Source organism: Fonsecaea monophora, assembly GCF_001642475.1.
Source record: "Fonsecaea monophora strain CBS 269.37 chromosome Unknown Scaff17, whole genome shotgun sequence".
NCBI lineage: Eukaryota > Fungi > Ascomycota > Eurotiomycetes > Chaetothyriales > Herpotrichiellaceae > Fonsecaea > Fonsecaea monophora.
The window spans coordinates 55,050-69,799 of record NW_019173948.1 but is presented as its reverse complement, the minus strand read 5'-3'; the positions used below and the strand labels follow the sequence as shown (position 1 = coordinate 69,799).

At 55.6% G+C, this 14,750-nt stretch overlaps 6 protein-coding genes across 6 annotated transcripts; 2 read left to right on the top strand and 4 right to left on the bottom strand.

The window, feature by feature from the left end:
- Positions 1 to 969: 969 nt before the first annotated feature.
- Positions 970 to 2,040, bottom strand: AYO21_03417 (ornithine carbamoyltransferase; the record flags this gene model as incomplete). Its single annotated transcript, XM_022653391.1, has 1 exon — positions 970 to 2,040. One exon carries the CDS (start codon positions 2,038 to 2,040, stop codon positions 970 to 972), a length of 1,071 nt encoding a protein of 356 aa, XP_022514201.1.
- A 1,638-nt stretch (positions 2,041 to 3,678) lies between these two features.
- On the top strand, positions 3,679 to 5,172 carry AYO21_03416 (hypothetical protein; the record flags this gene model as incomplete). The annotated part of the gene is made up of 1 exon (XM_022653390.1): positions 3,679 to 5,172. One exon carries the CDS (start codon positions 3,679 to 3,681, stop codon positions 5,170 to 5,172), a length of 1,494 nt encoding a protein of 497 aa, XP_022514200.1.
- Positions 5,173 to 5,584: 412 nt separating this feature from the next.
- AYO21_03415 (RNA-binding protein 39) lies at positions 5,585 to 6,742 on the bottom strand (the record flags this gene model as incomplete). Its single annotated transcript, XM_022653389.1, has 4 exons — positions 5,585 to 5,838; positions 5,874 to 6,282; positions 6,373 to 6,510; positions 6,572 to 6,742. 4 exons carry the CDS (start codon positions 6,740 to 6,742, stop codon positions 5,585 to 5,587), a joined length of 972 nt encoding a protein of 323 aa, XP_022514199.1.
- Positions 6,743 to 7,344: 602 nt separating this feature from the next.
- AYO21_03414 (hypothetical protein) lies at positions 7,345 to 9,206 on the top strand (the record flags this gene model as incomplete). Its single annotated transcript, XM_022653388.1, has 5 exons — positions 7,345 to 7,416; positions 7,487 to 7,790; positions 7,852 to 8,594; positions 8,715 to 9,020; positions 9,075 to 9,206. 5 exons carry the CDS (start codon positions 7,345 to 7,347, stop codon positions 9,204 to 9,206), a joined length of 1,557 nt encoding a protein of 518 aa, XP_022514198.1.
- Positions 9,207 to 9,436: 230 nt separating this feature from the next.
- On the bottom strand, positions 9,437 to 10,888 carry AYO21_03413 (protein required for cell viability; the record flags this gene model as incomplete). The annotated part of the gene is made up of 1 exon (XM_022653387.1): positions 9,437 to 10,888. The coding sequence occupies one exon, from the start codon at positions 10,886 to 10,888 to the stop codon at positions 9,437 to 9,439; it is 1,452 nt and encodes a 483-aa protein (XP_022514197.1).
- Positions 10,889 to 12,499: 1,611 nt separating this feature from the next.
- On the bottom strand, positions 12,500 to 13,777 carry AYO21_03412 (hypothetical protein; the record flags this gene model as incomplete). The annotated part of the gene is made up of 1 exon (XM_022653386.1): positions 12,500 to 13,777. The coding sequence occupies one exon, from the start codon at positions 13,775 to 13,777 to the stop codon at positions 12,500 to 12,502; it is 1,278 nt and encodes a 425-aa protein (XP_022514196.1).
- Positions 13,778 to 14,750: the final 973 nt, after the last annotated feature.

Here is a 14,750-nt window from a genome sequence, read left to right as displayed (position 1 = left end):
TTTCCCACAAAAATGGTAGCCTACCTCTCCGCAGGCTTAACATTCAACATCAGCGCTGATGTTTATACATTTGCGACACTGTCTCGGCCCACTAACAAGTGTATTTACAGCCTTCGAGCCTTAATTAATGGAGCACGCGATGACATCATTCGACCTTTCGAGTATGTACATCGACAAAGTTCCACCGAATACGAATGTCGGCCAAACCTTTGTCAAAATCCAACGCAAAACTACCCAAGGGACTGGAAACGGATGGACCTAGCCAATGTCACGTTCTATTATTGCTGGCATCTGCGTATGATTCGAAGCATGAAGCTCTCACATAAGGTGCTTGTCGCGACTTAGCCAAAATGGCGGGAATGTCTTACGACTCAAGGGCACCCTGGCAACCGGCAGTAACAGGGTACCTCACAGCCCACGTGGGTGATAACTACATACGTGGATCTTCTGTACTCGTTTCGGACTCATCGAAATCCAATCATATTTTCTATCGGCTCGTTCGAATACGAGGTACGACCACTGGCGGACCGTTGTGGGAATGTGAGCATGTAAACTCCGAGTTGATTTTCCTCCCCCCCCCCCCCTCCCGGGGCGGAGCCTGGAAAGCACACTCCCTGCAGCTGCTGCACCATCGTCTCACTCAGGAAAGGACTGTAGGAGTCGGCTGTTGCAATCTACACCTGCTTGAGAACGGTTTGGCTTTTGTGGGGACATGACCAAGGTCCTCACAACAGGTCTGCATGAGCAAATGATCCTAAAGAGTGCAGTCGGCGGCTGCGGTGATATTTCTGTCATTCAGGCGAAGGACACTTCGACGTGAAAGCTACGCAGCAGCTATCACAGGGACCATTAGAATATTACTTTGGTCCTAACAAGGCCCTGTTTAGTTCCAAAGGGGCTTCTGACATTCAACACAAGGCTTGGGCTGTTCCAGCTGAAATGGTCAATTTTCCTCAGGCTTTGGCGCATCTATTCGCTCTGCGCCTTCACCGCCTGTTCAAAGTCCTTCAGAAACTTCCACTTGACTTTCTCCGCCCAGCCCTGCTTCTTCCAGGCATTAGCACTCTTGGGGAACAAGTCAACGACGCCCTGGATGGTGTCGTCATGGGCGGCGATGAAGAAGACGTTGGGGTCCGCATCGGCAATCTGAGTTTTGGCTATTGTCTCGGCGATATCGGACAGACTGTGGCCATGCACGGCATCGAAGAATGGACCGTCAACCGGTCGCTCGAGGCGGCGGAGCGCATTCTCAAATATAGCCCCGGGACAGACGCTGAGGGCACTCTGGCTGGGGAAGGGATGCGGCGTGATCTCGGCTGGGATCGGTAAATATGGCGAGGGCCGAACCTCCCCGCCGTGGTGGCAGGTATCAGCCCCCATCAAGATGAAGGTATCTGGGTTCGTTGTCGTGCGGACTAATGCGGCAAGATGCGCAACCGTGTGGCCGGGCGCGCTCAGTAAGTAGAAGCTGCCGTCGCCGAAGAAGTCGTTGGCGTCAAAGTCGCCAATTTTCAAGTCCGTGAAGCTCGGTTCATACAGCTCGCGGCCAGTATAGTCACACTCGCGGATGCTTGACTCTTTGTTGGCTGGGTAGCCGGGCAGCAGGTTCTCCTTGAAGCCTGGGCCGACAACCAAGGTGGTCTCGGGGGGAAACAGCGCGGGGTCCCCGATGTGGTCAGAGTGCCAGTGTGACCACACAATCCAGTTGACCTCATTGAGCTTCACATCATTATTCTCCAGGATTTCCGAAACGTCGTGTGTGACTTGGAAGGCGGAAGGGTGGGCTTTGAGCTGCTCAGAGATGACCGGTGCCATATTCGCCCAGTCTTTGGGCATTCCCAAGTCGAACACAAGCTTGGAGTGCTTTCCCGATGCCGATGTGTGCTCGACCAGGAAACTCCAACTCGGAAGCTGCTTCAGGAGGTCGAATCCTGGCCATTTTGGCTTTATGAACATCCACGGCGGGAATGTCATCCGTGTGCTGCTGTCGATGATGCGAACTTGCGCCGTGGCGCCCGGAGGAACCTCGAATTTCGCCATGGTAGTAGTGGTGCAATTTGTTTTCGCGCTTGAGATACTGATACAGTACCCGGGTTGATCGAAGCGAGCAGACTGTCTCTATAGAAGCTCGCTCTGGGGTAGGGTAGGGTGATGGAGAAGAGAGAGGGAAGAAATTCGGGGGCAATTGTGGACTGGTGGGCGTTGCCATCGCCTGGCCGTCTGAAGCATGACATTTATTTGACCTCAACAGCTTGCTCCCCCAGCCCGCGTTGTCCCGGACTCGTGAACCCAGAAAGAGGCTCTGACCAGCATGTCTTCGCAGGTACCTAGGCTATCGGTCGCTGACAGTTTGAACAATAGCACAAGACCTTAACTGTCCCCTGCGCGAACTCAGTAAGCAATGGTCAATGAGTGTACTGCGGTGCGAGCTCTACGAATTGGGTACAAATTCCCCTGTTGATCGCCAGGTCCTCCACTCCGGCGGCTTGCTTCTAGACTGGACTCCTCCGATCCCTGCGGGGGCAGACTTGAGTCAGTATACGCTAACTACCACCATCCACAGATGTTGCATGTGACTCTTTTTCTGACCTTCAGGAACTGGTCACGGCGGGGCACTTGAATCGCCCATTGTTGCACCTTCTCAGAAGGACACGCTGGATGCGGCGTGGCTCTCCATCAAAGTCATCGGAAGTGTTTTGCCTCCTGTTGAAACATCGCGAAATGACAACCTTCCTGAAAAGGCCTAGCAGAAGACCTCTGTTAACTAGAACTCCACCACATCTCACGGAGGTGAGGATAATGTTTTCATTGGCCACCCGGTAAACCGGGGACGGTGCGTCACTCTCTCGAGCTAGGGTTCCGCTCCGAAAAAGCATTTCCTACTTCCCAATACAAGGGCCCACTCGCACAATTTTGTATATCCTGAAACTTACAGCACTACTTGACCACCTTTTCATCCTTGACTCGGCCGTTTGTTAAATCCACCCTTAACACCGTCAGTCTCGCAGCTCGGCCGTGTGTAAATTATTCGGACGGACGAAATTCGAGGGTGGCTGTGACGAGTCAACGCTAAGCCCGAAGAGCTGAACACAGACATTCTGTGCAGTCTTCTGCGGGAAACTAGTATGTATACTAGTTAGAACCCAAGTCTAGCTAGATAGGGCGTCAGGAATATGGCTACACTGACGGGATGAGCAGGGTACTCTCTGTGTCACTCTCAGGGCGAAGACTATTGGTCGTTGATGGCAGGGTTGCGGAGCGCAAGATTTCCTCCCTTTCCAGCATCACATCACTCCGCCACAAGACTAGGAACTCCCACAGGCTTCGGCCAAGCGTTCGGTGGTCGGATTTGGCAGCAAACGGCAGCGGGTCGTACTTCTCTTGGAATCTGGTGCTTAGGTGCAGTCAAGATGACCCGGTGTCAACCCGACCACCTCATGTTTGGATGGCGTCTCCCTCCCGACGGACTTCACACCTTGCCGTTCTGGAATTCCACACAGATCTGGGAGTCTCTGGATATAGTTAAAAATACGTTCAACGCGCTCGAGCTGTCTTGCTGAGTGAAAGCAGGTGCAGGCCTCGTCTTTCGAGCGTGATATAATACACGACCCACCCCCGTTAACAGGGCTTGAAGTAACCAGCACACCCACTCTTTGCGTGAAACCTCACCGTCCAGCCATGGGCGACGCACGAGCATTCAGCCATCCTCCCAGCCTCGAGGCTGTGGTCAAAAACCACTCGCTGCTTCGAGATTCCGCCTTCATTGGAGGCGAATGGGTTTCTAGGTCGTCCAAGTTCCCCGTATATGATCCCGTAACCAATAAGCCGATCGCTCAGATTGCCAATCTGGAAGTCGACGATTTCAAACGAGCCATCACTCACGCCGAAGCTGAATTCAAGACCTTCAAGGAGACCAGCGAACATGACCGTTCGAAACTGCTGCACAAGTGGGCCGCCCTCGTGCGCGCCCACGCCCACGACCTGGGCGTGATTCTTACCATGGAGAACGGGAAAACCCTCCCGGAGGCCGAAGCCGAAGTCGAGTACGGTGCGAGCTTCATCACCTGGTTTGCGGAAGAGGCGATTCGATCTTACGGCGACATCATTCCGTCTCAGCATAAAAATGCGACCAATCTAGTTCTACGCCAACCCATTGGGGTCTGCGGCGTCGTCACGCCGTGGAACTTTCCCATTGCCATGGTCACCAGGAAGCTGGCGCCTGCCATCGCAGCCGGCTGCACCGTTGTCATCAAGCCGCCGAGCGAGACCCCGCTTTGTACGCTGGCGTTGACAGCGCTGGCCGTCGAGGCGGGCATTCCACCGAACGTCATCCAGGTGGTCACAACCAAGAACCGCGCAGCCGTTGCCGAACTGTACACGAACCCCATCATCAAGAAGGTCAGCTTTACGGGTTCGACGGGGGTAGGTAAGCTTATCACTAAGCAAGCGTCCGAGACGATGAAGAAGGTGTCGATGGAACTTGGCGGGAACGCCCCGTATATCGTCTTCGACGACGCCAACCTGGAGATTGCCGTTGACGGCGTCTTGGCCTGTAAATACCGCTGCAGCGGCCAAACATGCGTGTGCGCGAACCGACTCTATGTGCAACGCGGCATCCACGACCGGTTCGTCGCTGCGCTCCGCAAGAAGGTCGAAAATTTCAAGATCGGATCTGGCCTTGACCCGACCGTCACGCACGGGCCGTTGGTCAACCGCGCCGCGGTCCAAAAGGTCAAGGAGCACATCGACGACGCAGTATCGAAAGGTGCTCAGTTGGTCTTTGGCGGCGACACCCCCGCCGAGATGGACGGCTACTTCATCCAGCCAGCCCTGCTGACCGGGGTGACACAACAGATGCTCGTGGCCAAAGATGAGACCTTCGGACCCTTGGCGCCTGTCTTTGCCTTCGACACCGTGGACGAGGTCATCGAGATGGCCAACGATACCGAGTTCGGTCTGGCCGGATATTTCTTCTCTGAAGACCCTAAAAAGATCTGGAAACTCGCCAAAGCTCTTGAGGTCGGCATGGTAGGGGTTAACACGGGCAAGATCAGTGCGGCCGAAGCCCCGTTCGGCGGTATTAAGGAGTCTGGCCTCGGAAAGGAGGGAAGCAAATACGGTCTGGAGGAATACCAGATTCGCAAGAGCGTCACCTGGGGCAACTTGTTCTAGGAAGGACGGTATGGCATTGGTGGCTGATGGTACTACTTTGTTAATCCTAGTCTAGGAGGGACGGCAAATCAACTAGTACGAAATGTGCCAAATTGTCATGAGCCAAATTGCTACGTCTACTTCTTCGCGCGGAATTTAAAAAGTCTAGAGATTGTCCAAACATCACCACGCAAAGTCCAATCCAAGGGTAATTGAATATTTTGTTCTTTATGGGAGCTTCTTTCAAAGGGGTCACGAATAAAGATAGCTATCTCGATTCTTCAACCGTCTCACATGTTTGGCGGCGGAAAAAGGGTCCGGGAACGTCGCTTTCGTGGGCGTGGGTCTCGACTCAGAACATGGACAAAAAGCGTTTCTCTTTCACCACCCATAGATGTAGAGAGCACCATTCCAGCCCCTCCAACCTCAGAGACTATTCAATCCGGATGGTATCCCGGTTATCTTCTCGACCCCGGTGCCCTGCATGGCGAACCCGCTCACCACCCCGTAGAAGGGCATCTTCGGCAAAGCGATCCACATAACCGTGCCAGGTGGGCAGGGTGAGCTCGTCACCTTGGTAATAGGTGATTGAGTTGTCCTTGGTCACCTCCATCTTGGCCGTCTTGGTCTGGACACGGCTGGTGCCGGCGAACGGCGAATAAATGGGATACTGGACGTCGGCGACGCCTGGTTGGCCGACGGCACCGACATAACGCTCATACAGTCGACGCCATGAAGCAAGAGCGCCGTGTGATTGTATCCGGCGCCGCCCAGCAGCCAGTCCATGCCAGTCACTATCCCAGTCATCCACGACGCCTCGGCCACGCGGACCCGCGAGAGCGGAAGCTGAAGCCCTCGGGCAAGAATCCATCGAGCACAGTACGTGAAAGTGCGGAATTCCTGGTAAAACTGGAGCGCTTCCGGCACTTGATCAGCACTCACTTCGAGCAGTAGTAGCGCCGCCAGCGCGGCCGCATCTTCCAGAGCCTGTCCAGCACTGTACACTGGTCGCAAACCGTATGCATGGGCGGCTTCGCCGATAAGAACGACTCTCTCGTTGTGCCATCGCGGCAGTTCCGGCACATGTTGCCACAGCTTGGTCGAAGCTGCGTTGTGGATGGTTTGATGGACCTGGCCTGCATGGTCATATAGTCGGTGCTCTGTCGAACATGGTCAACTGCAATGTTGGGGGGTGCCGTGACGGGCCCACCGAGAGCTTACGCCATTGCTAGTTGCTGCGCCGCCAGTTCCTCCAAGGTTCTCCACGTGCACACCGAATCTCTTGAGAATGTCGTTGGCGTTCGGCGTGAGATCGAGAGGGGCGCCATCCTCATCCGAAGAGTCCGACTGCTCAAGAATCTGGATGTCCCGATTAGCCTTGGGGTGCTAGGCGGGGTGGCCGCATGTGGATGAGCCTAACTGTGACAAGGTGACCTTGTTTCCTTGGGCCGAGCGTCGCGGGCAACCCCGCTATACCACCACCGACGACGACAACATTGAGACGGCTGAAGGTGTTGGGTTCAAAGTCAGAGCCGCTCAAGGCCTTACTCGAGCCGCCGGTGCCTTTGGAGCTATTGGTGAAATAGGACATGATGTAGAGGGGGGACGCAAGTCCAGCAAGAATTCGCTAGACTTGTGGATGTACATACATACACACATAGATCAATACATTTTACGACGGAACCCACTCCTAGAATAGTACTAGTATAGTGTATTGGCCCACGCGGTCTGCTGGTGTTCTGGAACGGGCGATGAATCAGGGGCACTATCCACCGGTGTCAGCGCCAAGTTTCCTCATTTGGCAGGTCGCAGGGTCGTTAGTTGACGTCGAGAAGACCCATCGGGCTCGTGACGGGCGGCCATTGTTGCGGAGTCATGACCAGCTAATGTAATCGCGTATCTCCTGATATGGCTATGGGGAAGAGGGCTAGGATTCTCCGTTCGGTATTAACTTGGTCATGATTAACGACCAATCCACGAAATGTAAGATTTGACGTTGCTAGTGTTTGCCTCGTCAGGACGGGCTCAATGGGAATTCTTGCATAAAATGGTTGTGCCTTGACAAGACCGGTGTTTTCTCCGATAGAACGCTTCAGTCTGTGAGCAATACCTACTGCTGTCACGCCGACGACGACTCTGCTTCTTCATTATTTCAGCCTTTACTGTTAGGGTGGCATTGTCTCCGCGATATTGATGGATTATTACGCCGTCCCTGTGCCCGAGGGCAAAGGCCCGCTGGAAACCCGACAGTTCATCAACGGAAAGGTGAGTGAGCAAGAAGCGTCCTCTCCGCGTATCAAAGGCCAGCGAGGGCTGATACACAAATGCTGCACAGTATGTGGACGCAACATCTAACGCCCGGATGAGCTGCTACCGGCCCTCCGATCACTCAGTGGTGACCGACGATATCCACGTGGCGGAACAGGCCGATATCGATGCTGCGGTCGCCGCAGCCCGCGCTGCGTTCAAGCCATGGGCGGCGACACCGCCTCAGGCACGAGCTAAGCTTTTGCTACGGATTGCAGACCTGATCGACGAGCACGCCGACGAATTCGGGCGGCTCGAGGCCTTGTGCACGGGCAAGCCCATGACGCAGACTAGGAAGTTCGAAGTGCCGATGGCCTCGGGGATTTTCCGCTGTGGGTTTACTCTGGTATGCTGTAGTAGAGTGGTTAGATAACTAACAGAGAATGTGTGCAGACTATGCCGGCTGGTGTGATAAGCTCGAGGGCGAATCGTGGCCTGCCGACAACGGGTTTATGAAGCTCGTGCGGCGGGAGCCGATCGGGGTGTGTGCGGCGGTCAATGCCTTCAACGGGCCGCTGGTGATGATCGCGATGAAGGGAGCGCCTTGCCTGGCTGCGGGTAACACGATGGTTTTGAAGGCGAGCGAGAAGACACCCCTGTCGACCATCTATTTCGGGAAGATTCTCCTGGAGGCAGGCATCCCGGCCGGCGTGATGAACCTAGTCAATGGGCCCGGCTCGACGGGTGCGCTGCTCGCGTCGCACCTCGACATCGACAAGATCTCCTTCACCGGTAGCGTGGCGACGGGCAAGCGTATCGCGGAGGCGGCGGCGAGGACCAACCTCAAGCGTGTCACGCTCGAACTCGGCGGGAAGAGCCCAAGCATCGTCTTCCCTGATGCTAACCTCCCAAATGCGGTGCAGTGGTGCATGCAGGGTATCCTCGGCAACTCGGGCCAGGCATGTATTGCCAGCTCGCGAGTCTACGTGCACAAAGATATTAAAGAGACATTCCTGGCGCAACTCAAGGGGCTTTTTGAGCAGATGGCAGCAGCCTTTGGCACGGATGCCCATCACGAAGGGACGCTCTTCCCTCCGTTGGTCGACAAGCTACAGTTCGAGAAGGTCTTGTCCTATGTCGAGTCCGGAAAGTCCGAAGCGACCCTCGTGACAGGCGGCAAGGCTTTGTACGCGCAGGTAAGATTACTGGGGGTTTGCCCCCCCCCCCCCCTTCCCCTAGGAGGAACACCACCCCCGGGGCGGGTCCCAAGAGACAATATCCTATTTCGCGTTGCGCTAACCTGTCCGGCGTGACAGGGATCTTGGATGACACCGACCATCTTTCTCGACCCTACGCCCACGGCAAAAGTCTACAAAGAGGAGATCTTTGGCCCCGTGGTTGTGGTGAGCGAGTTTGAAACCGAGGAGGACGTCATCGCCCGCGCGAACGACAGCCAATTCGGCCTCTCCGGCGCCGTGTTTACCCAGGATCTGAACCGGGCCATGCGCATCGTCTCCCAGATCGACAGCGGCACCGTTTGCGTCAATTGCTGCACCATGGTCGACCAGACCGTGCCGTTTGGGGGTGTAAAACAAAGCGGCTGGGGCCGAGAAATGGGCAGGGTAAGCAAGCTGGACTTCTTGTATCTTTGGGAAAACCTAGTATCGGCTCACCAGGTCCTTGAGCTCCTAGTGGGGTGGTTATACTCACTCTGCTTCCCCTTGGATCCCCTACATGTGCTGACACAGGATTTGTTACAGGCTGGCATTAATGCGTACACGGAAACCAAGACTGTTTTTATCAAGTAAGTATCCGCCCTTCCTGTGCAGGTTTCCCTTGCTGACAAAGCGCTTTTTCCTCCACAGTATGACCTATTAGTCGGCGAAGAAGGTGCACATGCTGCCGTTACAACGATGAGGAGATGGGCGGAGAAGACTGCGGCGGAGTGTGATTGAAATGGCTGGGTAGAGGGATACAGGTATAGATATACATTTTCGCATGCATGAATGCATGATATTCGAACCGCAATTTTGAGTAGTTACAGGACATTGTAGACATAAGATTCAGGATCCATGTCCTCCAACAAGTGGCCGTAGCTGCGGATGAATTCCGAGGTTAGGCCCCAGCCTTCGAGCTGCGTAAAAACCTGGAAAAAGTCGGGCCGGATGCTCAGCTCGTTCGTTTCACTGGTCTCCAATATCTCCTTCCCCCAGGGCCAGCGGACCTTGGCGCAACAAGCCATGGCGCTGAAGATCTCGGCGAAGCCGCCATTCGGAGTTCCCTGGCGGATCAAGGCAAGGCGGATCGCGGGCCAGGTGATCAGGTCAAAGATGGCCTGGTGGGGGAAGACCAGCTGCTCCCGGGTCGGCCGCATGAAGGCAGGGATGAGCTCGAAGCTCTCCTTGGTCGGACACACGCGCCATTTGCTGTAGACGTAGATCAGCCAGCCTTTGGCCAGACGTTCAGGCTCTGCAACGCGGGACTTGCGGAGGGCTGTGTGGACCTCATCGGCGAGGAAGTTGGTCTTCGAGCCGAACAGGAGGTGGGAGGGATCTGGAAGCCGGGGCGATGCGACGATGGCCTGTGGGTGCATGAACCAGGGCAAAAACTCTCGATTGAGGCTATCTTCCAGGCCGCTGTTTGGCAGTGACGCCCACGGCGGGCCGAGCATGGGCATCAGCATCGAGCCTACTCCGCTGAGACGGTCCTGGCGGAAGTCGGGCCCGCTGGCTCTCGTCAACTCACTCTCCTTGGGCGTAGGGCGTTGCGCGGCTTGGAACACGGAGCCCTCTTGGTCCGGAACACCGCCCGGTTCCCCCACCAGCGGGCCGGAGGAGCTGTCACAGCTCTCGATGAACGAGGCGCGCCACCGTTCGATGGAGGTTGGGGTGAATTCAAGGATCCTGGAGTCGGCATTGTCCGGAGCAACGTGACCCGAGCAGGGGTTGGAACCGGGGTTCACCACCAGGTCGGTTGCGCCGTCGGAGTCGGGGCCATGGCTAAGCAGAGGCAAGGTAGAAGGAGCACAAATCAAGTCCGTCAACTGGAGGAGGCTCGCGGACGCGCCGTTGGGCACCGTTATCGACGGCGCCATGGCCAGATTGTCACCTATTGCCCCGTCCTCGCCAACAGCGACATGTTGGGAGGCGTCCTGCGTCAACGGAGGCCCGTTCACCATGTGTTCTCCCAGCAGGTCCGCCGCTTGCGTCAGCAGATGGCGAGCTGAGCTGAACGCCTGGAACAGCTTCTGCCATCTCTCGTTCAAGGTTTTGTTTTCGAGCTCGAGATCCCCCACCCGTTCCAGCAGCGGTTCCAGCATCGCTTGGCCATGGCGTTGTTCACACAGGGCCACTTGCTCCTCCAGCCTCTGGATGCGTTCGATCCTCCTCTCGCGGAGCTTTTGCTGTGCCTGCCTATCCCGGGTGCGTTTGCGTTCCGCCAACGAGGTTGCACTCTCCCGAGTCTTGTCGTACCTGAAGGTGCCGAACATTTGTTCGATTTGAGAGGCCAGTGAACAGACAGCCAGTGGATCAGGGATCGATTAATGGTGTTTGGAGCGGAACTCAAAGGCAGATACCAGACGCAGAGACCAGATGGAAAATCCAGACCGTGTGTTGATGCTGGGAATAAGTAGGATGGGACGTGACAAAAAATAGCGAACAGTGTCGTATGTCGACGATGGAGCAGAAGAAGGATTTCGTGAAATGAGAGATTCCTATCCAGCACAGGTGGCGATGGCCGTGGATCTACTCCGTAGGCCAGTAAGTTGACGCGATCCTGAATGCCGATGGCTATCTCTGAATATCTATGTCGAAGGAAGTGAAGTCCAGGAGGAGTTGACCAAGTCCTTAAAAGGATTGGGGAGGGCCAGACCTATTCTAGTCTAGTATCAGCAGGTACAGATACCAAAGAGGTAAGACAGGCAGGTGCTTACCGTATGTATGTATGTACATGTGACAACTAGGGTGGAACAAAACAAAACAGCCACCCGAGCCATCTGTACGAGTACTTGCGTACGTATGTACTGTCCTCCGGGGAAATAAATGCGGAGAAGAGAAAAATGGGTGGCGAGAAGGTGACGCGGTGGAGCACCCTTTGCGCAGGCGCGGGTGCAGATAGATAGCCTGGTCAGAGGCAGGGAGAATATTGTACTTACAGCATGTACTTACAGTAGTTATTGGATGAGTGACGCTAACTAGTCTCAGAGCTCAATCTCTGAAGGACCCAGAATACAATACGAGTACCTGAGCTGCTGACTCGTCTTTGTGGGGTAGACGGACATCTGCAAGCTGTGGAGATAAGATACCCTTCCCCGAGCGTTTCCGGTCCTCTCCCCAGCGTCAATGGATGCGGGTCAGATCCTTGGATAGCCAGGAGACATGGCGCTCGCAGCCCCTACTCCACGGGCGTTGATCGATGGGAGAAGCAGGGCATTCAATCCGGGTGCCAGAACGCGGAGTGTACACTAGACAAAGGATTCAAGGTCCGGCGGGCTACGGGGCGTGGCGAGCACGCGGCACCGCTCAGCCACGGCTTTCTGCTTGTTTGACTACCTCCAAGAATTCATGCCATACCCCAGAAGATGCGCATGCGGCACTGGCTGTGAGGCTGTGGGCCGTTCCAATCTCAACTTTCCGCAAACAGCAGTGAGGCGAAAACCAGTCACGCCCACCTGAAGAAAAGGAAAGCAAAGGAGAGAAGCGAAGCTGAGCGATCCGGGGTTTTTTGGACATCTTTGATACGTGGCGATGGAAGGCGACAGCCTACTTGGATGGAACAAACGAGCTCAACAGCAAGTCCACAGCCTCTCGCAGATCTACAACAGTAAGCATAGGGCACCCTTCCACCATATTTTTCTACAGACAAGCCGGCCAGTTGCGGAGAGGGCACTTCCAGAACATCTATCATCGGCGGACATCGATACAAGCTGTGGCATGCTCCAACGCGCAGAGATGCGCCTCTCTTCCCAGTCCCGAGTGAGACCCGCCGACACGTGGATGCCTGCGCGCAGCCGCACTCCCTAGAATTTGTATCGGTAGCCGCCGATTTATTTGTTGTGCGCGCATTCCGTGAGCCGTACATTGCCCCAGATCGCGACACGTCAAACCGACTTGGTCTCCGCCAGGGCCTCATCCAAAATGGGCAGCAACGTATTTCGGAAGGCGATAGGATCGTCGGACATGGTGAAATGACTAAGGCCCTTTAGGACCCTGAACTTGATGCTCGGGATGTTCTTAGCGACGGCCGGGGCGCCGTGCTCCTTATCGTGCGTAGTGTGATCGTACTGGCCGGTGAGCAGGTAGACGGGCTTCTTCCCGTCGATCTTATGACCATTCCGCTTCATGTCGTGCCCGCTAGCAAAGTAGTCATTGTCGCCCGCGTAGATGCCGGGGTAGTTGGAGGCATAGATCCATTGGACTTCATGGACATTGAATTCGGGGGCCAAAGGGCTGCAGGCGCCGATCATGTTGGCCGAGAACAGATGCGGCGAGATGGATGGCGTTCGGAAGATATCGTTGGACAAGGATTTGAACGTAGGCGGGCAGTCGTACCAGCCATTCAGGGAGAAGAAGGCGCCGAAGCGGTCCTTGTGCTCGGCCGCGAGATCGAGCGCGAGCTGGCCGCCGACCGAGCAGCCCATGAACCAGGGCTGATCGAGCGACAGCGCATCGGCCAGGCCCACCACCCAGGACATCAGGTAGTCGACGTCCGGCAGATACTTCTTCTCCCACCAGCGGTCGTCTGACGGCGGCATCGACTTACCGTGGTAGGGCAGGTCGTACGCGATCAGTCGGAAGCGCTTCTGCAACACCGGGTCGGCGAGGAAGTACCGGTACTGGCGGCTGTCGGCACCGGCGGTGGCCTGGAGAAGGAACGGGATCGGTCCCGTGCCGGCCTCCTCGTAGTAAATGCGCGCCTCAGTGCCGTTGGCCTTGACCCAGACATAGCGACCAACCGCGGTGTCGGTGTCGCGGAAGGTCTCCACGAACGGGTGCCGCTTGACCGGTCGAGCAATGTCGAGGAACAGGATGAAGAGGCGCTGTAGCGCAAGCTGGTACGGCGCGATCACACCCAGAAAGTCGCCCGAGACGCTGAGGCCGCTGGTCTGCGCCATCGTGAGACTCTCGTATCCCGGGATTGGCGCACCATCCTCGAGCTTCAGGGCCGTGTTCCAGAACGCGTCGCTAGCACTAATGGTGACTGCCGCGTCGCCCGTCGCCGCCCTCACTTCGGCCACACCTGTGCCCTGGAAGACGAAGTCAACACCCGACGATGAGCTAGAGAAGCGCACAACCGCGACCAGGCCGCGTGATTCATGACTCAGCTCGGAATCCGTCTTCGCCTTGGATAACTGTTCAATAGTAGGGAATTGGGCCATCGCAACGGCAAAGGAGCTTGTTTAGTAAGAGCGTCTAGAAGAATTTATGTAGCACATCTGCGCATAGAACGGCGCGAGCCGGTAGATATACAAAACTGTAGACTCGACGTACGCCATGCCGTCAGCCTCTCCGATGAGCTTTCTGCTCCACAGCAGAGATGCTTCAGATTTGGCAAGACAATTCACTTCTGTGCCATCCTCGACACATGCAATGCTGACATAGGAGTTCCGCTCCACAACCGTGTGTGTCCGGAGAGCTATTTGTTACAATCACCCACGTGGAGATGTTCCGCCTGTATGTACATGCATATTTTCGTGGTCTAGTCTGCTCCACTCACCCCCTGTCACCCTGGGGAGGAGCAGCATGGAGGTGCAGCTGATGTGGCAGATCTGGACCCCTTTCCGGCAAAAACTAGCGCAGCATCAAGCCGCAAAGCCTTGCGCGGCTAGCCTGATTCTTCCTAGCTACGATGTCAGCGATTGCACCCCCAAATAAGGCAGCTCTTGGCATGAGTCAGGAACAGCCCCCCCTCGCTGCGTTTGTGCACAGGCCACTTGACCAACGTAATTCCTCTTGATTTGTGCCCAGGACATGAGGCGAGATTGTGCGTCCATTCTAGGTTGTGTTCTAGAATCTCATGCGTAAAGTCTCAACTGTATGTACTCCGTACATAGACTCTTATAATTTAGATCCCCGGGTGGTTTGCCTCTGTAAAACTTACCAATTGCGCACTAGAACTATAGCCGGTCGAACTTGGGAAGCATGCTAATCGGGTCCATTGAACGCAGTAGTCTTATAAGAATGTCCCTTTTGGTCATGTTCCCTGGTTTGTTCAGGGAGAAAACTCCCTCTCCTCTCTCCCACTAGATCTCCTCTAAGAGTGGTGATTCGGCCTGCAATCCGCATGCGGAAGGGTTGCTTTTTAGGAATAGTTCGTCTCGTCGTCCCTTGGCAGCCATTTGCCGACTATTC